This window comes from Pongo pygmaeus, chromosome 12, assembly GCF_028885625.2.
Source record: "Pongo pygmaeus isolate AG05252 chromosome 12, NHGRI_mPonPyg2-v2.0_pri, whole genome shotgun sequence".
NCBI lineage: Eukaryota > Metazoa > Chordata > Mammalia > Primates > Hominidae > Pongo > Pongo pygmaeus.
The window spans coordinates 62,137,612-62,164,169 of record NC_072385.2 but is presented as its reverse complement, the minus strand read 5'-3'; the positions used below and the strand labels follow the sequence as shown (position 1 = coordinate 62,164,169).

General features: G+C 36.9%; 1 protein-coding gene across 3 annotated transcripts in view; it reads left to right on the top strand.

The window, feature by feature from the left end:
• Positions 1 to 26,558, top strand: part of ZNF638 (zinc finger protein 638) — a 152,391-nt gene that overhangs the window by 110,366 nt on the left and 15,467 nt on the right. For all 3 annotated transcript variants that reach the window (XM_054476648.1, XM_063648591.1, XM_054476649.2), the window contains exons 11-21: positions 9,455 to 9,505; positions 11,994 to 12,065; positions 12,846 to 12,932; positions 13,403 to 13,471; positions 13,773 to 13,813; positions 15,273 to 15,404; positions 17,200 to 17,328; positions 18,936 to 18,977; positions 19,464 to 19,598; positions 21,476 to 21,601; positions 25,847 to 25,884. In XM_054476648.1, coding sequence (XP_054332623.1) covers positions 9,455 to 9,505; positions 11,994 to 12,065; positions 12,846 to 12,932; positions 13,403 to 13,471; positions 13,773 to 13,813; positions 15,273 to 15,404; positions 17,200 to 17,328; positions 18,936 to 18,977; positions 19,464 to 19,598; positions 21,476 to 21,601; positions 25,847 to 25,884 — 922 coding nt within the window. The remainder of the gene's footprint in view (positions 1 to 9,454; positions 9,506 to 11,993; positions 12,066 to 12,845; positions 12,933 to 13,402; positions 13,472 to 13,772; positions 13,814 to 15,272; positions 15,405 to 17,199; positions 17,329 to 18,935; positions 18,978 to 19,463; positions 19,599 to 21,475; positions 21,602 to 25,846; positions 25,885 to 26,558) is intronic.

The window sequence follows — 26,558 nt, the reverse complement described above, 5'->3', positions numbered from 1 at the left end:
CTCTAATATGTCATGTTTAATTGCTTTTTAAAGAAGAGCTCCTTATGTAATCTAATATTAAATAGTCGATTTATAATAATAAAAATGGTAGAAGTTATAAAAAGAAAACTAAAATATTAAAAGGCATAAAATGAGCCTTAAATGAAAAAATGGCATTCTTGGATAGAAAGCTTCACTGTTATAAAATGCCTTTTTTTTCTTTTTTTCTTTTCTTCTTTTTTTTCTGTTGCCCAGGGTGGAGTTCAGTTGTGAAATCTCAGTTTACTGCAGTCTCCACCTCCCAGATTCAAGTGCTTCTTCCGCCTCATCCTCCTGAGTAGCTGGTATTACAGGCCAGAGACACCTCATCCAGCTAAACCTTTTTTTTTCTTTATACACTAAGTATAAAGAATAATAGCAATAAAACATTTTAAATTACATAAGCAGATTCTAAGTTTATATATTATAAGAAATTAACGTAGAAGAATAGGCAGGACAGTTCTTTAATGAAAACAGACTATCCACAATAAATATTAAAATATATTACAAAGTTCAAAGATTTAGAATAGTTTCATATAGTTACATAGACAAAAAGTAGGACAGACGAGAGTCCAGAGATATTTCCCAAAACATACAGAACATCAGTAAATTTGTATGATAATATTTCATTTTAGTTGGGGAAAAAATCAATTATTCATTAAATTAGCTACTTTTTTTTTTACTTTTGATAAAAGTAAAAGCACTTTGCTTGGTGCGGTGGCTGACGCCTGTAATCCCAGCACTTTGGGAGGCCAAGGTGGCTGGATCACTTGAGGCCAGGAGTTTGAGACCAGCCTGGGCAACATGGTGAAATCCCATCTCTACTAAAAATACAAAAATTAGCTGGGTGTGGTGGTGCTCCCCTGTAGACCCAGGTACTCAGGAGGCTGAGGCAGGAGAATTGCTTGAACCCGGGAGGTGGAGGTTGTAATGAGCTGAGATCATGCCACTCAGCCTGGGCAACAGAGCGAGACTCTGTCTCCAAAAAAAAAAAAAGTAAAAGCGCTTATATCAAACTGCAGTTGGATCAGAGATTTACTATGATACGAAAGATGATAACAGTATTCTTTAAGTGTGGAGAATATTTTTTGTAAAATTTAGTTTGAGAAGTCCTTCCCAATCAGGAAGACATTTGACTACATAAATGTATTAATGCATAAGTATTTTGAGTGACTTTAAAAATTGTTAACCTATGTGTTAATTTTCTTAAGGAACTCTAATAAAAAATAAGAAAAAAGCCTCAACCCAAAAGATAAATTGGAAAATAGTATGATTAGGCAGATTATAGAGAAAGAAGTAGAGATGACTTTCAAACATATGAAGACGGATACAACTACACTTATAATTAAAGAAAAAAAAAATCCTACCAGTTTCCATTTCACATTGGGAAGGTTGATCATTTCGGTTAACCATGTTAGGCTTTTGTAGGAGACTGGTCAGGGTGGTGGGAAAAGTTATAAGGAGAGACGCAGACCTTCTTGGAAGCCCTGGGAGGTTTTGCAAAGCTTCGGGAGAGAATAAAGGCTGAAGGCAGCTAAATTCTCTTACCCTGAGGCTAAGGGCAAGTAGTAGGTAACAAAGGAGTGTAAAGGAATTTATCTAGATAAGTTTATTTACTTTTGCCGACCTTTGATCATCCGACCTTTGATCATCCGACCTTTGATCATCTGACCTTTGATCATCCGACCTTTGATCATCTGACCTTTGATCATCCGCGTGCAGGACTGCTCCCTACAGGGGGGGCAACAGTTACCCACAGATTGTGTTGGCTCCAGGCCTTTGTCATTAAATCTGTACTAAATAAATACAAGCAGCTCCAGCTTATTGGGGTGCGTTCTCTCTTCGGCGTCTCTAAGGCCGAGCAGTTTCCTAGCTGCGCTCACGCAAAATACCTGTGTCTGCGTACTTTTTTCATCCGTCGCTCGGCCAGAGTCGGCGGATCAGACTCAGCAGCTGGTGCCCCTCGTGAGGAACACTGCAAGGGATCACGACGGAACCCCCGAAAATGAAGGCGAAGAGACTGTGCAGTCAGTAAGTCATTGGTGCCCACTCGGGATATCCAAGTTCAGGGGAATTCTCAGGCTAGAGTTTCATCATGAGACAACAGCTGTCCACACAACAGAAACAGTATATAAAAGTATTGAAACAACTACTTAAAGCTAGCAGAGCCTTGGTTTCGCAGGCTCAGTTAAAGGACCTAATGCAAACTGTTGTTTCCCATAATCCATGGTTCCCAGCAGAAGGCATGCTGGACCTAGAGCTCTGGGAATAAGTGGGGAGAAATCTTAAACAATATCATGCACAAGGGCAACGGGTCCCAGTAACATCTTTAACCTTATGGGCATTAGTTAGGGCTGCTTTGGCCCTGCTGTACACAGAAGAGCCCAAGAAGGGAAGGGAGGAGGAACCATCACCTACCTTCCCGCCTGCTCTCCCTCCTCCCCCCTCAGCCCTGCCATTACCGGGTAAAGATACCAAAGAGTAAACAGAGGTTTTCCCTGAGCCCCCTCCCCCAGTAAATTGGAAAAAAGACAAGCTCCCACTACAGCTGTGGGACCCTGTCTTAGGCAAGTGGCATTAGAATGGGAGCTCTTAACCTGCGCGGTAATGCAAGATCAGCAAGGCACTCAGGTATATGAACCCATTTCTTTTGACGCTTATAAAGATAAGAAAAAGCATTAGAGCAAACGGAGCCGCTAGTCCATTTATGAAAGGATTAATTGAAGCCATAGCAGACAACTTCTTTTTGGCCCCATGGGACTGGTCAGTGCTAGCTAAAACAACTTTAGAGCCCAGTCAGTACCTCCTCTGGAAGACAGAGTATGATGAGTTGTGTGAACAACAAGCCAACCAGAATCAATTGGCCGGGCAAAACATAACAGCTGCTGTGCTTCAGGGGAGGGGTTCCTATGCCAGTGTACAACAACAATTAAGTTTTGTTCCCTAAGCCTGTGCACAAGTGTCTTTGCGTGCTATCAGGGCTTGGGACCGAATTCCCGAAAGCGGAAGTTCAACGGGGATCTTTTATAAGTGTTCGACAAGGGCCTCAGGAGCCATTTGTTGAATTTATCCATCAGTTAACCCAGGCAATTAAGAGACAAATTAGTCATGCCCAGGCCGCTGATATCTTATTGTTGCAGTTGGCTTATGAAAATGCTAACGTTGACTGCCAGCAAGCAATGCAGGCAGTCAGAGGAAAGGCAGTTACGGTCAGGGAACTTACACGAGCATGTCAACTGATGGGGACTAAAACACACAAAGCCAAAATATTGGCCATGGCAGTAAAGCCTCCTGAAGTGAAAAGGGAGAAAAACCCAAATTGTTTTCTATGTGAAGAGCCAGGTCATATGAAGAGGCAATGTCCCACTAGTAGAGACCAAGGTAACTCAGCAAAAGAACCCCCTTCTATATGCCCCCGATGTAGAAAGGGGAAACATTGGGCAAATCAGTGCAAGTCCAAATTTGATAAAGATGCCAACCACCTAATTAATCAGGTGGGAAACTTCATGAGGGGCCAGCCCCAGGCCCTGTTCCAAACTTGGGCAATGCCAGTGGCTTTCCTCGGTCAATTGGAAAGCCCAGTCCACTCTCTCAGAACAGCCACCTCTGGGAGCGCAGGATTGGGCTTACTCTGCCCCAACGAATTAGTGCTAAAAGAAGGAGAAGACCCTAAAAGGGTTGCAACAGGTATCTGGGGCCCATTGCCTCCAGAACAGTGGGATTGGTCCTAGGATGATCAAGCCTATCCAGTAAAGGAATCAATGTGCTCACCAGGGTAATTGATAGTGATTATCAAGGTGAGATATTAGTTATGATGGAATGTAAAGGTCTGCATATTTTTCCCCCTGAATCTAAAATAGCTCAGTTACTACTCTTACCGTACTGGGTCCCCAATGCCTAGGGAAAGAGTAAGGGAAGTTATAGAAGCACGGGAGCCATAGGAGTATATTGGAACCAATTAATCACTGATCAGAGACCTATGATTACCTTAAAAATTGGAAGTAAGAATTTTACTGGCTTATAGGATACGGGTGAATATTTCGATTATTAGTGATCAAAACTGGCCAGAAACCTGGCCTTGGGTCACTCAGAAACAAAAAATTGTTGGCATTGGGGAAGCACACACAGCCAAGCAGAGCATGCACCCCCTAACGTTGCAATTTGGAGGGAAAAAACAGTTAACAACTCTAAACATGACTGTCCCTGTTAACCTTCGGGGATGGGACCTATTAGCCCAATGGGGGCTGCAAACCCCTTTCTAATAATGGCCACTGTTATTATTCCTCCCCTACCCCTGACGTGGTTCTCTCAAGATCCAATTTGGGTAGCACAGTGGCCTTTAAAGGGAGAGAAATTACAATGAGCCCATGAGTTAGTTGAGCAATTAAAAGCCAGCCATATAGAACCATCAAGCAGCCCTTAGAATTTGTCCATTTTCATCATTCCCAAAAGGTCTGGGAAATGGAGACTTGCATGACTTATGGGCTATCAGTGGCAGTTTGCAATCTATGGGGCCCCTTCAACAGGGGCTCCCTTCCCCTGTGGCAGTTCTTCAAGATAGGCCTATAGTCGATATTGACTTAAAAGACTGCTTTAATACTATTCCCCTTGCAGAACAGGGCAGAGATAAATTTACATTTACCATACTAGCTATCAGTAATGAAAGGGCAGCTCGCCAATTTCATTGGAAAGTACTTCCTCAAGGAATGCTGAACAGTACTACCATGTGTCAGCATCATGTAAATCAGGCTTTGCTCCCCAGTAGAAAAAAATTTCCTAATTGGAAGATTATTCATTTTGTAGATGATATTTTACTAGCAGACCCAACAGAGCCAATACTTTTAAGTTTATATGCCTCTGTCGTTAAGTTGTTAATCATAGCACCTGAAAAAGTACAGATGCCCTCACCTTGGAAATATCTTGGGTACGTACTAACTTCCTGGTCAGTAAGACTTCAAAAGGTTAAATTAAATACTAGCAACTTAAATACCTTAAATGATTATCAAAAATTACTGGGTGATATTAACTGGCATCCCCCCACCTTGGGCATAACTAACTGATAAATTACAGAACCTGTTTTCTATCCTAAAAGGCAGTGCTGCCCTAGACTCACCCAGGTATTTAACCCCCGCAGCAAAAAGGGAAATTGAGGAAATAGACCAAGTTATTTCTCAGAGACAACTAGATAGCATAGATCCACGATATTCAGTTCAGTTGTTTGTTTTTCCTGCTAAACACTCCTCTACAGGATTAATAGGACAGATGGCCACAGGGCTGCGCTTCCTAGAATGTGTTTTTTGCTCACATACTGGGACTAAAACACCATTTCGCTATATCCAGCTAGTTAGTAAAGTCATCTATACGGGCCGCAGACAATGCAATCTGTTGCTGAGTTACGACCCTGATGTCACAAGAATTTTCTTGAGTAGAAATTCGAAGCAGTCTTGCTCCATCTCTAGATCTTCAGTTAGCACTCTTTGATTATGCAGGCCATATAAAACATGCCTTTCCTGCTGACAGACTATTTCAGTTCTTATCTCATACTCCTGTAGTTTTGCCAACAAAAGTTCACTCCCTCATACCTAACGCTTTAACGCTTTTTACTGATGGCTCTGGTAAAAATGGAAAAGCGGCTATTTGGTGGAAACCACATAATTCCCTCACTCGATCTGGATTTACTACCGCTCAGGGAGCTGAGGTTGGAGCCCTAGAAACGGAATCCGTTCAGCCCATTAACATTGTTAGTGACTCTGTTTATTTGTTGCAAAACCTTGAGACCGCCCTCATTAAGTCCACTCTCGAGCCCACCCTGTGTACACCTTTTCTTGGACTTCAGCAATTGCTAGATCAACATACACAGTTTTATCACACATATTTGAGCACACAGCTCACTGCCTTACCCACTGGCTTATGGCAGTGATCAAGCAGACCTGCAGGTTATGACGTCAGTGCTTGACCAAGCCACCCAGTGGCTTCAATTTTTCCACCAAAATTAGGGAAACTTAATGATAGCAGCTTACCCAAAGACTGGGTAAACAAATTATCCTGCAATGCCCAGATTGCCAGCTTACAGGCACATCTCTTCCTTCAACAGGTGTTAACCTTAGAGGACTAGAACCTTATCAGTTATAGCAACAGATGTTACACACATCCCTAAATTTGGAAAACTATGTACATGTATCCGTTGATACCAGTTCCTACCTAATTTTAGTGCACATGCTCTTCCTGGAGAGTCCACCCGATATATCATTAAACATCTTTTAACTTTTGCGTTTATGGGGTGGCCCACAAAAATTAAAACTGATAATATTCTGGCCTATGCCAGCTCACATTTTCAACAATTTTGTCACACATGGAGCGTCCAACATTCCACAGGCATCCCGTATAATTGACAGGCCATAGTAGAACGTGCCCACTCCACCCTTAAAAATATGCTCAGAAAACAAAAAAGGGGGAAAATGAATAAGGACCCTGCAACACTACTAGCACAAGTGTTATTTACCCTTAATTTCTAAAATTTAGATGATAAATTTCAATCAACTATAGAAAAGCACTTTGCTAAGACCTCTCAAGACATAAAACCCGCAGTTTTATGGAAAGATGTAAATAGTAATGTATGGTGTGGTCCAAAAGAACTGCTAACGTGGGGAAGGTAATATGCTTGTGTTCACACCCCCCTCAGGCCCTCTTTGGATTCCAGCACGATGCATCAGATCATACCATGGCGTGGCTAGGACCCAACACAGTACCAGAAGTGAAGGAAATGACCCTGCAGGACCTGCAGCTCCAGACAACACAGCTTCCTCAGATGACACAAGCCCCGGACATAACCTGGGGGATGCTGAAGAAGACAACTTACAAGGCTGAGCAAATCCTGCTCCAGACACAGAAACCATTCACTCCAGATAATTTGTTCCTTGCTCTGCTCTCTGGTGTAAGTTGCAACTCACGTAGGATCCTTTTTATGCTCTCGCTTTCCCTACAACCCGTACCGGCTACACTATTGGGCTCATCTGTTAGATCCATCTTTCTTACGCCCTGTTACCTGGGCAGGCACCCCCTTCCCAGCCTCTAATAACGTAACTGCTTGGCTAGGAGGGATTGACTTACCCCAGTAGGGTCCCTTATTAATGGCGCACATTGGACTAAGGGGCCAGGTAACACTACATATCACTCCACTGTCTTCCCACTGTGTGTAATGTAAGGTTACTATGTACCTGCCAAAACACAGTTATGGCTACATCATGGCAAAGGAAATGCCTTAACATTCTTGGTTGCCAGTAGCCTCAAACCGGGCAAGGCAATCAGTGCCACTTTCCCCAGCATTCTTCCCTGTGCTAAAGAACAAAGCCAGGAAAATAATGGATTCCACTTTGGTTGGGAGGTCTGTCACAGGGGACAAGCCCTTAGTCTCCAGTTAGGCAATTTAACATCTTAGACTGGAGCCCCTATGGTCATTTATAGGGCGACCATACTGATGTTTGCATCCATTGTGGCATCAATCTTAGTTTCATAGCCATGTCCGTTCCCCTGTGATTTGGGCCGAAGGGGGGATGGGATATCTCAGACCCCAAGTAGAGTCCTTGCCACCCTAAGACACTTAATGGCATCTGGGACATCTTAGCACCACCCTTAACACCTGGCATGGGACATAACATAATTCCAGTAACAATTATACTATGACCTTTATGCATAGTCACACAGATCAGTGCCTGATTTGCACTACCCATCCATATGTTTTTCTTATGGGAACCAGTATTTCCATTACACCTCAAAGCTCCATGTTTGTGACCTGAGTGCAAGGACAGGCTTGCTTCACCTCATATATCACTAATTACAATATATCTAATTTAAATATTACTAGTGTTATGGTATTAAGGAGACAATCTGAGGCATTCCTACCAGTCAGTTTGATACACGATTGGCAAGGTTCCTTTGCTCTTGCCACCTTAGAACATGCCCTGTCCCAGGTCAGACACCAAAGATTCATAGTTAATCTTATAGCCTTTATAGTCTCAGCCATAGTCATCCTAGCAACTGCTGGTGTTGCTGTAGCATCTATTACTGAATCGGTACAAATAGCTGCTTTTGTAGATAACTTGGCCAGAAATGTGTTTAATGAACTTCTCTTACAGCAGGGTACAAATCAAAAGGTTCTTGCACATCTGCAAGCCCTTGAGGCTGCCTTGGAACATGTAGGGGAGTGACAAGATGCGCTGGCATTCTGACAGCAATTAAACTGTGACTGGGAGCATAAGCGTATCTGTGTCACCTCTCTACCATGGAACCAATCAATACATAGTTGGGATGAGGTGAAACAACACTTCGGGGTGACCTTACATGATAATTTAACAGCAGACGCAAAGCAACTTAAAACTAAAATTCTAGAATCCCTAAACGCCATAGATATACATGTGCAACAAACAGTTATATGGAAGGATGTGCAAGAACATCTCTCCTGGATAGACCCTCTCTCCTTGATTGGAAAAAAATATTACTAATTACACTCATGTTTGTCTTATGTTATTTACTAATTCTAGGATGCAAAGCCGGAATACGAGCAGTAATCGCTACGCCTGACAAACCTGCTGCTGCATACATCTGTACTCTTCAATCAACAAAACTTGATGCAAAAAACAGAAAAGGGGGAGATGTAGGAGATAGTCAGGGTGGTGGGAAAAGTTATAAGGAGAGACGCAAACCTTCTTGGAAGTCCGGGAGGTTTTGCAAAGCTTCGGGAGAGAATAAAGGCTGAAGGCAGCTAAATTCTCTTACCCTGATGCTAAGGGCAAGAAGTAGGTAACAAAGGAGTGTAAAGGAATTTATCTAGACGAGTTTATTTACTTTTGCAGACCTTTGATCATCCTATTGCGGCGCAGGACTGCTCCCAAGGCGGTGGGGGCGACGATTACCTACAGATTGTGTTGGCTCCAGGCCTTTGTCATTAAATCTGTACTGAATAAATACAAGCGGCTCCAGCTTATCAGGGCTGCATTCTCTCTTTGGTGTCTCTAAGGCCGAACAGTCCCCTAGCCGCACTCACGCAAAATACCTGTGTCTGTGTACTTTTTTTCATCCGTCGCTCGGCCTGAGTCTGCGGGTCAGACTTGGCAGGATTTTGACTTGATATATTGTGTGTGTTTGGAAATGGGGAATAATTCCTATGCTTATGTACTGTTGATGGGAATATTAATTGGTTCAGCCTTTCTGAAGGTCAGTCTAATGTTACTTGTTAAAATTTAAATCTGTATGCCTTTTGACACATCAAGTCCATATCTAAGAATGTGCCCCCATAGTAATTCCATGGACATACAAAGATGAGTATAGGGATGTTTCTTGCACGGTTCTTTCGAAATTATTGCTAGGTTGACTTTTAACTAAATGCAAATGATGTTATTTGTAATGTAGTACTTAAATGTTTTTCTTGTTGTTTTAGCCAAAACTGGACAAGCCAAGGCATCTGTAGCCAAAGTAAACAAATCTGCAGGTATGTTTTTTTAATTAGGATTCTAGACTATTAGTTAAAACTTTAATGTATTTTAAAATCATATGGCAGTAGCCTTGGATTTCACATGACATAGTCTGTATTGAATGCCTGCTAATCTTTGAGATTTATAATCATCTAGCAGTTTTGAGAAATGATATGTACTAGATAATGCTTCTATAGTAATTATTGAAATAATTAACTGGAGAAATTTCTCATGATGAGTATCACATATTTTCCTCTTTCTCTTATTGAGGTCTCTCTTCTTTCTTTTATAAATAGTTTAATATGATCCCTTGTAGTTTTTGTGAGCTATAGTGGTATTTTAGGTAATTATTAAGTTTTTTCTCTTTTCCCTAGCATAATCCTTTCCAGTTTTTCTCCCATTTCTGCTAAATCGTGATTAATTCAGGGTCATCTCTTTAAGTGGCTAGAGATCAATGTATTAAATTATCTTTCAAGCCAGGCATGGTGGCTCACGCCTATAATCCCATCACTTTGGGAGGCCGAAGAGGGTGGATCACCTGAAGTCAGGAGTTAGAGTCCAGCTTGGCCAACAAGGTGAAATTCTGTCTCTACTGAAAATACAAAAAAATTAACCAGGCACCAGTGGTGCACGCCTGTAATCTCAGCTACTAGGAAGGCTGGGGCAGGAGAATCGCTTGAACCCGGGAGGTGGAAGTTGCAGTGAGCTGAGATCTTGCCACTGCACTCCAGCCTGGGGGACAGAGTGAGACTCTGTCTCAAATAAATAAATAAATAATCTTTCATATAATACTAAAAAGGAAAGGAAACAGCCTGGAACTGGCAAAAATCATTATTAATGGCAGATTCAGAATTTTCATATAGTAGTTTCTTAGAAGCAGTAATTTGAGTGGGTTATGGGTGGCTAGGAAAGTTGTCTTGAAGCTGCATTTATTTTGCTAACTTTGATGTTACTTTGATACCAAGTGTATGGGAGTCGTTGGGGATGTGGTAGACTGGGATTAAGCTGATGGCCACCCCTTTACTTGTTGGAAATTAATGCCGGCTATTTTTTATTTTTTCCTTAAGTCCCAGTACCCAGATAGAAGTGACTTGTGATAATAACATAGGGATAGTGAAAGAAATATCTTAAGGGCTCACTGAGGCTCAGTTTACTGCAGTGTGGCAAAAGTCGTGAATGACAAGTTAGGTGACAAGCTATAAGGATTTGTATTGCTCTTTTTGAGCAAAGATTATGGACTGTCTTGACTATAAAGGGTGGATTTGTAAACTGTTCCAGTTGATTTTTGTAGATGTCAATGAATACTTTTTGTATGATTTTTAAAAGTATGATTGTATTCTCATAACGTTCCTGTTAGGTAATTTTGGCAATCACCACCTTATGTATAGGGAAATGTGTACACAAATCTGTTCGTGCCCCAAAGCTGCTCAATATAACTTGGAATTCAATTTAGATCTATTGTTTTTTTATCTTGGGCTTTTTCCTCATCCATTCTCGCTAGTTGTTATGAATCCTAATTTCGAAGTTAAGTGTCCTGTTGCTCTCTGAATGGTGGAACGGGTTTGGGCTCTCTGACGATCTTCTGCAACACTTTGATGATCACATCTTTATAAACAGTACCATCTTGGAAAATAGGCCATAGTAATAGATAATGTAGGTACAAATAATGGTCAGAGCAATTTAAATAGTACTGTACAGCTAGGAAACTGTAGGAATGAGTCAAAACAATCTTTATATGACCTGACCATGATATAAGTGTTCTTGAATGCTTTTTAATCAATTAGGAGCTGTGGAAGGGTTGGGAGGATCTAGGTTTAACTGCTTTTGGAACTGCTAAAAGTATGGGATTGCTTTTATGTCCTTGGAATTAGTAATTTTGCTTCTAGTTGATCCACACATTCAGAAATTTATTTAACTTGCATGAGTGCTATTTTAAGTACAGGTTGAGTATCCCTTATCCAAAATGGTTGGGAGCAGAAGTGTTTTAGATTTTGGATTTTTTTCAGATTTTGGAATATTTGCATATATATAATGAAATATCTGGGGGATGGGAGCGAAGTCTAAACATGAAATTCATTTATGTTTCATATACACCTTATATACATAGCCTGAAGGCAATTTTATACAGTGTTTTAAACAATTTTGTACATGAAACAGTTTTTTTTAAGTACTTACATGGGAATTTCCCTCTTGTGGTGTCATGTCAGCAGCACTCGGGGTTTCAGGTTTTGAAACATTTCAGATTTTGGATTTTCAGTTTAGGGATGTTTGATTTACACCCCAATAGGAAGGTAAATATCTTATTTCAGTGATTTATTTTTTCTGAAGAAATTATCATCATTGCTAGATTTAGAAAATGGCCTATATGTCCCCAAAGATGATAGCATTTTATGTTTTGAATAAAATATAGCCTATTGTTCTTATATCTTTTTCTCTGTGAGGTTCTTTGGAGATTGTTGATACTAGTTAAGTAAACCAGTTTTGACTACATCTTTTGTGATTTAGGGAAATCAGCAAGTTCTGTAAAATCTGTGGTAACGGTAGCTGCTAAAGGTAATAAAGCTTCAATCAAAACAGGTAAGACTACTGGGGAGGAGAGATTTTATTGTTTATTCTTTATTCATGTTTTAAATTCGTATAATAATTGTTAGCATCTAATACCTGAAGAGTTTAGTAGATATTTCCTTGATATTTAATGACCCATTTTGTTGGAATTTTGTCTTTGGCAGATAGGCAGATACATTTTTGTGCATGTAAACAATCACATATATATACAGCTATACAACTGTACATTTTTGACAGCTTTGTAATCACAGGTTGCTCTGTCGTTTCCCTCCATAAATGGTTTAATCTTTGTTTCCCTCGTTTTTTTTTAGAGTTGTCAATTCGTATTGCCATCTCCAGTTTCTACAATTTCTTAGATGCTTGTTACTTTTAAAAAGTATGTTAGGAGAATTCTTTTTTTTTCCATAAAGAAATGGAACACTAAAATAAATTTAGCACCTTGCAACTAGAGCAGTCTTTTTAGTAGTATCTTTCCTAACAGAATAATTCTAAAGAATCTTTGCAGAAATTACACAGTATTATTTTTGCGTGTGTGTGATTATGATGTTGGTCTGCCACATGAAGGTTAAACATGTGGCTCATTTGACGGCATCACCAAAAAGTTGTATCTTGATTTAAATTTGCTTTTAATCTTATTGGGAAAGAGGTACTGAAAATAAATAGAAATAATGACTATGTGGAAAAGAGCTGCTTTTGTAATAAAGTCAAACTAATTTACTAATACATTAGTGTGAAACATGCTAAATGATTTAACAAGACCTTTAGAATAATGACTGACTGTACTTTTACAAGCAAAATCTGGTGGAAAGAAGTCTCTAGAAGCCAAAAAGACTGGGAATGTCAAAAACAAAGACTCTAACAAACCTGTGACTGTACCAGGTAAGCTTGAAATGTGGTCATTCAGTGCTTTCTTTTCTTTTTTTTAACTTTTTAAGTTCAGGGGTACATGTGCAGGTTTCTTACATAGGTAAACATGTGTCATGGGGGTTTGTTGTACAGGTTATTTCATCACCCAGGTATGAAGCCTAGGACCCATTAGTTATTTTTCCTGATCCTCTCCCTCGTCCCATCCTCCACCTTCCAATAGGCCCCGGTGTGTGTTGTTTCCCTCTATGGGTCCATTTATTTTCTTTAGATCATCTTTAAGGTATATTTTGAAATTTTGCCTAAAAATTATCAAAGCGGGGATTGCTGTCTTTTGTTTTTCAAAGAGAGATGTTTGGCTTATGTCAGGTCAGCCTAAGGAGACTTGAAATGTCAAAATAAACTAGCTTAAGTTCCTGTTTAGATTCATTAGTTTAATTATATTAGTGTTTTACTAGACTATTAAAGCAGATTATTTCATGCAGAAAACTCTGAAATAAAGACCAGTATTGAAGTCAAAGCCACTGAAAACTGTGCTAAAGAAGCTATTTCTGGTAGGTCAATAGAAATTTTATTTTGTTCTTTACTTATTTTAATTACCAATGCCATACCTAAGTGAAATTAAGAATATTACGATTCATGTCTTTATCTCTTAATCTGAAATTTTGATCTCAGAAAGAATGAAATTTAAATGTATTTTTTAAAAGCCAATGTCACTTTCGTAGTTATTTTGTACTAATTCTCTAGACTTGTTGTATTACACGTTTTCATGTAGCTACTGTTTAATCTATTGTGGAATAAAGTGGGATCTTGATAAGTATGTCTGCATCATTTTTAATTTTATTTTGTATTAAGATGCTGCTTTGGAGGCCACAGAAAATGAACCACTTAACAAGGTCAGTTTTCATATTTTATTTATTTCTTTAGAGCTCAAGACATTTTAACAAAAGATACTTTTCTTATAAACCCAGGTAAAAAATTCATGGTATTTGGCATGTGAGAAATTCCAGTCATTTGTGACTTTTAAAACTTGATTTTTAAAAAGGAAAAGAGAAAAAAATGTGATTTTAGCTCAAAAACCCTGAGGTGCAGAGTAAGTCACAAAAGTTAGGAACAGATCATCAACATTTGTTAATGTACATGTTTTTTGAAGATTACTTTTCATTGAGAACAACATGTTATGCCAAAATGGGTTTTGGGTAGACAGTGGTTGGTTAAATTAGAATCAGTAGAATTTTGTGAAGTCTATTTTTTTCTTAGAGGTAAATGGGAGATATGTTAATGGTTAGAATACCAGTTGTTTGCATTTATGGGGAAGCAAGTGGAGTTTGCAGTTTAAAGGACATGAAGTTCACTTAATATATTGTTTTCTTGTGTTTATATTATTATTAATACATTACAATCATTAATTTACGTTTTACTGGTATAGATTTTTAGATCCTTCAGGTGTTGAGCATAAGTTTATTTTTGTCTAGTAGATCCATTCTTCAAGTAGTAACTAAGTAGTAAGTCTTATTTTAGGAAGAGTATTTTATAGCACCAATTTAGTGTAGCGTCACACTAAACTGGTTTATGAAGATTGTAACTTCCTGCCTTTTTTTCCCCCTAGAGATCAAAAATTGCCAAGTTGACTATAGCACATCATCTTTAGAAATTTCCCCAATAACCATGAAAGGAGTAATTGGCATTGATGAGAGAGTTACCTTGAAGAATAAAATGGATCTGAGAGAAGGGATGGCAGAAAACAAAGTGCTTAATTGCATTGAGGATTGGGTTGTGGGGTAAAGATTCTCAGGAGCTTTTTTATTATGTATTGCCTAACAGTGATTATCTTATTCAGGAAGATAAAAGGATACACACTGATTTGGAGCTTGGGGATATTATCACAAGGCACAGGGATGGCGACAGTATATGAAAGGAAGCAGTTGTAGCCAGAACAAGTGAACTTGTGTTTTAAAACAGTGAGTGACAGCTGCTTGGGTGGCTGAGACACAAGAATCACCTGAACCTGGGAGAGAGAGCTTGCAGTGAGCCGAGGTTGCACCACTGCACTCCAGCCTGGGCAACAGAGCAAGACTCTCAAAAAAAAAAAAGTGGGTGAAAAGGAGTCCAGCAGACCTCGACTAGATGACAGATGGTATAACTACAATTAGTCTGTACTCTTGAAGAGTGTAAATTTGCAAACTTTTTTGCTTTTCTTTTTAATTTGAGGTTCAGACCAGCCTCTTGAGTTTCTCAGACTTTCCTCAGTATTAAATGCAACGATATACTAACATAACATGATATACAGTATAAACTTAAGTAAATATAAAACAAAAATATTTTAGTAACAGGTTTTAAAAATTTGTTTTGAAGGAAACAGAAGAAATGTGTGTGATGCTTATCTCTAATTTGCCTAATAAAGGATATTCTGTAGAAGAAGTTTATGACTTAGCAAAACCATTTGGTGGTTTAAAGGATATCTTGATTTTATCATCTCATAAAAAGGTAAGAGTTGATTAATAGCTGTTCATATCCTCTGCAAGCATGCATGCTTTGAAAAACATTAAATTTACAAAACTAAAAAGAAAGGGTTTAAAAGCAATATCTCAAAGTAAACTTTCAAGCTAAGAGATTTTAAAATATAAAACACAGATATCCTGTATTTTAGTACTGTTGTAATGAGACGTAGTTTTAATGATGGGGACAATTGGCTTTGTAATATGTCAAAGTTTTACTCAAAATTTTAGTTTAATAAGAAACGTTTTATATCTTCAATATGTTAAATATATCTTTACTATGTTATGTTAATATGTTTAATAATAGGAAATGTTTTATATCTTTAATATGTTTAATACATAAGTATGTATATGAGAAAGAGCTTATACCAGCAACCTTTATCTATTTTGGCTTTTTAGGAAGCTATATTTATAAGATTCGTAGATCATTCTTCTACTTGTATTTCATACTCTTTCTGCTCTTTTATCAGTGATACTCAAATGGGAAGTAACCATTTTCAGACTCAGACTAATGATGTCATCAATACTTAAAACAATCTAGGTTTATCTTTATGTTCTAAATTTTCTATAAGCATGTGTTGGCTTTGTATTTTTAAAACAACACATTAAAATGTATGTTAATAATCAACTTGTAGAAAGTATGTTTAATTGAGCGAGATTTCAGGAAATAGTTTAAATCATGGAAATGACACCATTAGAATAGTGGGAAGAAGTGTTCTTACGATAGAAAGGAATTGGTAGTCACTAGATATCTTTGAAAGTAGAATAGGATATATGTTTTGAGGCACTCCGAGCCAGTGTGCTTGAGAAAATGGTAGAAGAGAATGAGTACAAGTGAGTTATGTGTAATTCCACATTATGTTAAAAGTAGATTATTTGAATGATCGCAGAGCTCAGTAAATACACTAAAATCCATCGCATTGTGTACAGTGGTTGAACTTTAAACCTAAGTTATGTGCCCAGTTTTGAGTGGAGTTGAGTAAAATTATTAAAATATTTGGAGACTTAATGAAAATACTTTAAACATTTATGAAATTAAAATTAACATAAAATGAAAATTTAAAAACTAAGAGTATTTGTTTAAAAAAGGGAACAGGATTCACATCTACATTATGCTATAACATATTAAAACTACAATAAATAAATAGACAAACAATCTGAAGAGAGAATTCATTTCAAATAGGCTTACAACTATAAGCAAACATACAGCTTTCTACCTCATTAACTATCAAATATGTGGAAGAAGTTTCAACCTCTTTACTTTTACCAAGGTGTGAAAATTAAAAGCAAAATGTATGGAGCTACAGTTTTACACCTATGAAAATAACAAAATGAAAAATGACTTCACAATTATTACACGTTTCTTTGGTTTTTTCATGTCTCATATTTCTCATATTTTATCAATAAATTTATTTACTCAAGAAATACTAATATTGATTAGAAATATATCTGCTACATGCCAGATACTGCTCTAGGTACTAAGGATACAGTGTTGAATAAGATTTTTCTTCATGTCAGTGGCTAGAATGTCTCTTCTTTTTTCTCTCTTTAGTTTGCCTTAGTGTAGAGTAAGTTTATTCATTCTTTATTTCTTGCTTATGGTTCTAATATTCTTAGTCTTTGGGCCTCAATTTTCTGAGGACTGCATTTTTTTTATCTTAAAAATATTTACTACGTTGTTCAATTCACTTGACATTTGAAGTAGTTTGTTTATACTTGCAAGTCTGTTTTTGAGAAAAAGTAACATAAGATTTTTTTTGTTACCGTAATTTCTATTTTAAAAGGCATATATAGAAATAAATAGAAAAGCTGCTGAGTCTATGGTAAAATTTTATACCTGCTTCCCAGTAATGATGGATGGAAATCAACTCTCAATAAGTATGGCTCCTGAAAACATGAATATAAAAGATGAGGTAAATAAGACCACCATTTTTACTAGCTCTTACTAAGTTTTTAAATCAGATTTGTTACAGTCTGTTATGTTTTCTAGTTTTCCACTTTGGTTCACATTTTTCTCACAGACACTGAGAAAGCTTCTTCCTGTCCCTCCAACAGTCACCCAGTCACCCATCCCACTGTTTGAGAGTTACTTTCATAGTGAGGGAATCCTATTCTTCATGTATGTTGGGATGGAAAAAAAGGTTGAATTTTGTCTAAAGATAGGTTTGTCTCTTATCTTTCTGCCATTATCTGTCATCTAAACCAGAATTCTGGAAGTTATCTTTAATTTTTTTCTCTCATTTCTTAAATTTAGTTCCTTGTAAATCTTGTTTAACTCAGTGAGCTTGGTCCCTCTTCCTCATCCCATATACCATTGCTTTATTTCTTAAAAACTCTTACTGGTCCAGGTATGGTGGCTCACGCTGGTGATCCCAGCACTTTGAGAGGCTGAGGTAGGAGGATTGTGTGAGCCCAGGACTTCAGGACCCAAGACCAGCCTGGGCAACAAAGTGAGACCCCATGCCTATAAAACTTCAAATAATTAGCTGGGCCTGAAGGCGCATGCCCGTGGTCCCAGCTCCTCAGGATGCAGAGGTAGGAGGATCCCATGAGCCTAGGAGTTTGAGGCTGCACTGAGCTGTGATTTTACCACTGAGCTTCAGCCTGAGTGACACAGGGAGACCTAGTCTCTAAAACAAACAGACATCCTCCTGGACCTTTTGTATGTACAAAAGTAATTGTCTTTTGTACATACACGCTACCTTCAGTTTTATAAAACTCCTTTGAGTTCTCAGCTTTTATCTCATGTACACACCCTTCAGTGCCTGTATGTGACCTATAAACATTTACTGTCAACTGCTAAGAAGCATGAGGTAGAAGTATTGTATGCATTACATGAGGTAGAAATATTACATTCTCTCTAGAGGCAGGTAGAAATGCATGTAATGTAAAAACACCTTTCATTAAGAATCACTCTAATGTGATGTAATTGGCGAGATTGTTTTATACACGTCAGTAGTATCAACAAGAAAAAAGAAAGTTTAGAATCCTCAGTCTTATAAAGTCCAAGTTCCTTTGCTGCACACAAAGCCTTCCATTAGTTGTCCTCTGCCTGCTTTGATATCCTTGTTTCCTGATGTTCTTGGCCTCTTCATAATTCAGTAGCATCAAATCTGCATTTATGCTCTGTGCTGTTTTATTTGCCTGCATTTCTGTTCTTTCTCATCTCCTACTTTGCTTAGTTAACTTTTCTTTTGTAATTTGAATTCTCTTCCTGTTGTCTAAATTAAATCTCTATTCCTTATGTGAATTTGAATGTCTTTACTAAATGGTACTATCTTATTAGTCTTTTATGTTCTTAGGGGAATAAGAAGAATTAAATTGTATGGGTTAGAATGAGGCTTGTTTAGGAGAGAAAGATTTTTGGAAAGAATGTAAATAAATCTTGCTGCTTCTTAATTTTATAAAATACTTTGTAATGCATATTTGTATAGATTGTTATGTTATAAATCTTAACTAAGTAAGTATTTGTATGAGAAAGAGCTTATACCATCAACCTTTATCTATTTTGGCTTTTTAGGAAACTATATTTATAACCTTGGTAAAAGAAAATGACCCAGAGGTAAGTTTTGCATTTAAATTGCTTTTGTATACTTATTTAATTGATGGAAACATTGTTTTACTTGTTTGCCTTTTAGGAATTAAAACCGTAGAACTAATTTTAAGATATTGAGGTGATGGAGATGTCAGATGGGTCTTCTTAGTAACAATAAAAAAATAAAGGTTTCTTGTAGTACTTGATGCGAAAAAATTTTTCAGGTACTGGAGTGCATACTAAGTGGTCTAATAGGTCAGTATCTTCTCTGAGGATGTTTTGGGTAAACGTTATGTTGATAGTAGAAATATTATACTTCCCATTTTAGTACGTCGTTTTACTGATTACTCGTACGTAAAATTAAGACCTCACTGTCTTCCCCCATGTAGTCATTTTCTTACTCTTGGGAGAGAACATCATCTGACCTCTGTAATAGTAAGTTAATGTTAATCTGTTTTACCGTTTGTTGCTTCAGCTGTGGTTTTTTCTGTGCTGTCTCTTAAAAAACTGCAGGCAAACATAGATACAATTTATGATCGATTTGTACATCTTGATAATTTACCGGAAGATGGACTTCAGTGTGTACTTTGTGTTGGACTTCAGTTTGGAAAAGTGGATCACCATGTATTCATAAGTAATAGAAACAAGGTAACAAGTTCCCTCATAATTTAGCTATACATTCTATAAAGAATATATAATAACCCTGTATTCTGACAATCTGCAGCTTCTGACTCAGCTTCTGATCTGAAGCACCTATAAATATTACTCAACCACTTCACAGAATTATTATAAACCAGAATATTTTATTCTGGACTGGGCTGAGAAAGAAGAGATGACCTCTCTTTTTTCAGAACTCCTAGTTTTTAAGGAAAAATAAGACTTAACGCAAGGGGGAAAGGTAATATAGTGCAGACAGCATTATCTTACTGGGAAGTTTAGACCTGAGTTCCTTTGGCTCTGATCTTAACTATCTTTGTGGTCTTGGCTAAGTTGGTTTACACTTATTTGTAAAATGAAAGGGGTATTACCCAATATTTCTTTAAGTCCCTTCCAGCTATGAAACACCTGAGTAAGGTCCATTTGTTTGTTCATATGGAAAGAGAGAGATATAGATAAAATAATTGCTGGATGCAGTGGCTCATACCTGTAATCCCAGCACTTTGGGAGGCTGAGGCGAGGGAATTGCTTGAGCCCAGGAGTTTGAGACCAGCCTGGGCAACATAGTGGGATGTTGTCTCTACAAAAAGTTTAAAAATTAGCTGGGTATGGTGGCGTGTGCCTCTGGTCCCAGCTGCCTGAGGCTGAGGGAGGAGGATGGTTTGAGCCCAGGAGTTGGAGGCTGTAGTGAGCTGTGTTCACGCCACCACACTCCGGCCTGGGTAACATAGCGAGACCCTGTCTCAAAAATAAAGTAATCATTCCTTACTTTCATGATTTGGCCTCTTAACCAAAAATTATTCATTTATTTACATTTGATATGCCTTCTGTATTTAATATGTATTTCAGCTATATGTTCATTAAAATTAAATTTTTATCAGCCATATATTACCTAGAAAGGCAGGGTTTTACATAAAAGTGGACAATATTCATAAAGAGCACTTAATTAACCAACAACTAGGTAATAATTTATTTGATATGCTTCTGATAAATAGAGCATAGAATGGAATATGATAAATAGTGTGACATAGAATGGAAGGTGGGGCACAGATGGCACATAGAAATTCTGAACCTTTCTTGTAAACATTTTTAATCCTCTATTTAAAAAAATACCTATCATTCTCTTCAGTTTTGCCTTGGCTTTACAACGTTTTAAGGATTGTTTTCTTGTTTCCTTTAAATAAGGATTAACCTACCTTTGTAATCACATATCTGAAACCTGAAAGAAGAATATATTCCAAACTTTTAAAACAATTAAAAACATTTTTATTGTAGTAAAATACACAAATTTTACCGTTTGTAAGACATAAATTTAACGTTTTAATCATGTTTAAGTGTTTGTTCAGTGATATTAAGCACCTTCACATTGTGCAACCATCACCACCATCCATTTGTGAACTTTTGTCTTCTCAAACTGAAGCTTTCTATCCTTTTGACAATAACTCGCCATTAATTCAGCCCTTATCAACCATTATGTCTGTTTTTATAAATTTAGTTACCTCGTGTATGTGGAATTATATTTGCTTTTTTGTGACTGGCTCATGTCACTTAGCATAATGTCTCTAAGGTTCATCCATGTTGCAGCATGTGTCAGATTTTTCTTCATTTTTAAAGCTGAGTAATAATTCTGTTTTATGCATATAACACATTTTTATATTCACTCATCCATTGACGGACAGTTGGGTTGCTTCTCCCTTTGGTCTGTTGTGAATAATGCTTCTGTGAACATGGGTGTACAAATACATGTTCAAGTATCGGCTTTCATTCCTTTTAGGTATATACTAAAAAGTGGAATTGTTGGATTATGTGGTTATTCTAATTCTAATTTTTTTAAAGAACTCTTCATAACTTTTTAATCTTCTCCAAAGGCAATTCTTCAGTTAGATAGTCCTGAATCTGCTCAGTCAATGTACAGCTTTCTGAAACAAAATCCACAAAACATTGGTGACCATATGTTGACCTGCTCATTATCTCCAAAGATAGACTTACCAGAGGTAAGATTTCTCTTTCTTCAGCTTTTGTGATTTTAGAAAATACAGAGAACATAAAGGTCATTCTCAGGTAGTAGTCAAACTGTTTCTGTGTTTAGAGATGATTTTTACAATTTGTTTTGCAATCAGTGTTCCAATTTTCATAGTTTATAAAGCAGTATAAATTTGTCTAAATGAGAATAAAGAAATTTTCAACAATACTTATTGTTGACATGTAGGTATCTACATTTTTGTGTATAGTGACTCTTTGTATGTAACATGATTGTCTCCAGAATGCAGCTACTTTGAATCCATTTTGGCTTCCTCTGGGTAGAAAGAAGTTTGTTTATTCTTCTTTTTGTTTCAGTTACATTTATTATAAACTGTTTTTGTGTTAAGAAATAAGATTTCACAGGTTCTTGGCATACACAGTAGTACATGTAGGAAAGCTATGAATAGTCCACCTTTGAAAGCATTAAATTCAAACTCAGATATTTTCTCCTTCTATTCCATTGTATGCTGATATCAGAGGTAAATAATAGGACCTCATATTCGGTGTCCTTGTGTTGTTTGTCAGTCTGTTAAAAATCTTGCACTATCTAAAGAAAAAGGCAATTTCATCCTCTAAATCTAAATTAGAGTATCTTTAAGTAAATGTATTACGATAGGTACCAGTTTAAGCACAAATGAGTGGCTCATTTCACTTGATAATTTCAGAAAACAATGTGTAAAAGTTTTTAGCTATTCCTCAGCAGAACATGCATTTTTAAAAATTTGTCATTTATATTTTTCAAGCTATTATTCAGTTGTGTTCAACTAAGTTCAAAATTAAACACTGTACAGAAATCCTTATCCTAGAAATATAGTCCCAAATTCTTAGAGTTAAAAGAAAATTAAAGAAGTGAAAATTTACATAAACTTCTGCCTGAATTGGTACTTCACTTCCTAAGTGCTTACCCAGAACCTTATTTGTATAGCTTAAGTTGGGTAACACATATGGCTTATTTATAAATAGTTTTTAATTGACTACTATTTAAAATGAGTTAATAATCAACTCTATATTATCCTCTCTTCAACACTTACTGTTTTTGTTAGACTGAAATGTTACTTCTTTGTGTAGTATGTGTGACCTTTATTTCAATATCTATAGTTAGCTTGTATACAAAGCATGTAGCACTCCATTCTAAATACTGAAAACTAGTATCTGCATTTTTGATATCATGATTATGAAGATATTTACTGCAGAATTAAGTAATAATGAGAATGGGTTTATAAAGAAGGCAATATGTAATATGTGTCCATAACCTCTACACTTAACAGGTGAGTTTCTTATATTCCCAGTCATTTCTCAAAATGGTGCCACATTTTCATTTTCATAAGTAGGTAGATTATGGTTTTCTTGTATGGTTTAGGGTTTGTATCTTGTTGAAAGGGGGAAAAATGACAGTCTTCATGTTACTGTGATCATCTGTGTAACTTAATTACTATTTGTTGAATGGAATCTCCTTTCAGAGCTATTCTTGTGACTCTTTTCTAAATTTATGGTCATTTGCTTTGTTGACCAATTATACACCTTTGGTTTTCTTTCATTGTTTTTCTGAGTCATGTCTGTTTTTTCTTGGATTCTGTCACGTCACAGGTTGTTTTTCTTTTTGCTAGAGTACATTCTCAAATATTCTTTTTACCCCAGAAAGTATGTGGAGGCAGTACATTTTCTGAAATTCTGCATGTTTGAAACTGACTTTATTTTGCTCTTACGTATTTCATTGATTGATTGTCTAGATGTAAAATTCTGTGCTTAGGCTATTTTTCCTTTGATTGTTTTTGGCATCCAGAATCCAGTATTATTGAGAAGGCTGATTTAGATCATAACTACTTTGTTCCTCTGAAAGGTTTTAGGATTTATATATTAATTCTTTAAACTAGTTTGTTTTTCTGTTTGTTTGTTTGTTTTAAAGACAAAGTCTTACTCTGTCACCTGGGCTGGAGTGCCATGGTTCAATCATGGCCCACATGATTTAAGCCTTAACTTCCGGGCTTAAGCGATCCTCTCACTTCAGCCTCCAGAGTAGACTATAGGGGCATGCCACCATGCCTGGCTAACTTTATTTTATTTGATTTTTGATTTTGTGTGTGTGTGTGTGTGTAGATGGGGTCTCATTGTGTTGCCCAGGCTGGTCTCAAACTTCTGGCCTGAAGTGCTCCTCCACCCTGGGCCTTCCAAAGTGTTGGAGTTACAGGTGTGAGCCACTGTGCCTGGCCCTAAACTAATATTTATCTAATTCCTTTTCTCTATGCTAACACTATTTTAGGTATTAGAATACCATGATGAACATTGTTTCAATGTCCTAGTCCTCGAGGATTATATTTTAGTGGAGGAGATAGACTATAAACAGATATAAAAGTGGTAAAAAGACTGTGAATAAATAAATCGAGATAAAAAGAGAATGATTAATTGGGGAATGTGTATCTTAAAGTGGTCAGTGACAGTCCCTCAGCAGAAGAGTTATTTGAGAGACCTGATGGAAGAGAGCAAGCTCTAAGAAAATTTCAAGGAGAGATTTTTAGACAGAAGAACCAGATCAAAGGCTTTAGGGACATATTTGGTGATTCAAGAATTTCTAAAGAGAGGGTTGGTATTGCTAGTCCAGTGAGTAAGGTTTTTCTTGGTTTGGGACTCATTTCCTACATCCTGCTTTTAGAGCAGGAAGTTTTTCTTTTTTTTCCTTTTTTTTTTTTTTGTTGAGATGGAGCCTCGCTTTGTTGGCGAGGCTGGAGTGCAGTGGCGTGACCTCGGCTCACTGCATCCTCCACCTACCGAGTTCAAACAATTCTCCTGCCTCAGCCTCCCGAGTAGCTGGGACTACAGGCACGCGCTACCATGCCCACTAATTTTTTTTGTATTTTTAGTAGAAATGGGGTTTCACCATGCTGGCCAGGCTGGTCTCGAACTCCTGACCTCGTGATCCGCCTGCCTCAGCCTCCCAAAGTGTTGGGATTACAGGGATGAGCCACCACGCCTGGCCCCAGGGAAGTTTTTCTATTATTATTTTTTGATTTATTTCCTTCAATTTTTAATATTCTGTTTTTCTGGAAATAACACCAGTACTGATTTCACAGATGCTATATTCTCTTGAATTTTTCTGAGGATGTTCTTTTGAGTTTTTTAAAAGGCACTTCAGTTGTCTGAAATATCTTTTCTTTAGCTTACCTTGTTTACTTTTGTGCATTTGTTTTTCCGTTATTCCTTTATGAATAAGGAAGTAAGTTGGCCAATATAGATATCTGATGTAGAGTTCCTCTGATACCATACAGGGTTTTGTTTTTTTTTTTTTTTTTCCTCTCTAATAAACTTTTCTCCTGAATGGAAAGCTGCTAGTAAACACTCTCTGTAATTGGGACTTAAAAACCATCATCTTTAGTTTTGGGCAGTATCATTAGGATATAAGCTAGACTTATCACCAGATATCCCAGTAAAGGAAGTCTTTACTGTTGAACTCAAACATCTATGCCAGGAATTCTCTCTAGACACATTGAATTTCCTTAAAGTACTGTTTTCAGTTTTTAGTCTGACAGAATCTTTCTAGAAAGTTTCTACCCAGAGAATGCATGATTTCTCAGAAAAGGCTTCCTTCTAGTATGTATAAGCTCTAAATGGCAGATATTTTTTGCCATTTTATTCACTGATGCATCCCAAGTACCTAGGACAGTGCTTGGCATATAGGGACTGATTTTTAATTCCTGCCCTTTTTTGGGGCTCCAGAATATTGCTTTCTTGGGACCCACATATCAGATAAATATTTAAAATATTTATCAGGTATCAGACAAATATTTAAAAGGATTATTGTTCAATTTTGTTTAGCATTTCTAGGTATTTTGAATAGGAAACTTTTTTAGTCAGCTGATCTCTCTTAGAAGTCTTAAAATAATTCCACAAGGAAGATGTTGATATTTCACATTTATTGTTTAGGGAAAAGATAGAATTTCCAGGCTTCTAAAGTTAATAAAGTTTCTTATTTATATCATTATTAAGGAAACTTATTTTTTCATTAATGTAAGTTATTGTGTGTGACCTAATTTGGAGGTCTTTAATTAGAAAAAAAATTCTAGAACCTGATAGTAATGTAGACACTGAAAACTAGCTGCTTTGATAACATTTTTAAGTTTTTTTTTTTTTGAGCTTAAATTTTAACTAAAAACATTGCTTTTATAGTTAAATATTTCAAATCCAGTGGAATAGCCGCTAATAAAATGCTGATTATATTACAGGTGCAAATTGAGCATGACCCAGAATTAGAAAAAGAAAGGTATGTTTCTTTATGTTTACTAACACTTTTGTATAGTATTTAGTTTCTGAATTTTATTGCTGTATTTTATAGTAATGGCTCACATGTAGTGAAAAGTTCTATTCTGCATATTTATTTTGTGTACATATGGGCTTGTTACAGTTTTCTTTTTGGATTCAGCCTGACCTAGGAGTTTCGTTTGTTGCTTTTTGTTTATTTACTCTCATTTAAGTATTTACTGAATATTTAGAGTAACTGCATATATAAACAGTTTGAATTAAATAAACCACTTCTTTATAAAATGTTTTAAGACTCTCGAATAACTCAACATCACGAACAGTAATTACATTGCTTTTGTTAGATTTTCCTATTCCAAAATAAACACGATAGTAAAATTTTAACCTTTTAACGTTACTTAATTTCATTGTGTGTTTTAATACTTTTTAAAAACAACTGGGTCGGGGCAAGTAAGTATTTGTCCAAAAAAATTATGTATACAGTTTTGCATTATCAGAGGAATGAAAGCTTGTTTTTCAAAGTCTCCACAAACTGGTGACTTACAGCCTTGTTTTGACCACGTAAAGTACACCCTCTCCTTAATAACTTTCTCATTCTGATGGATATCCTCCTTATCACCACCCTTGTTCCACCAGTTAATGACTTGCCTTTCACTGCTCTTCATTGTAAATCACTGA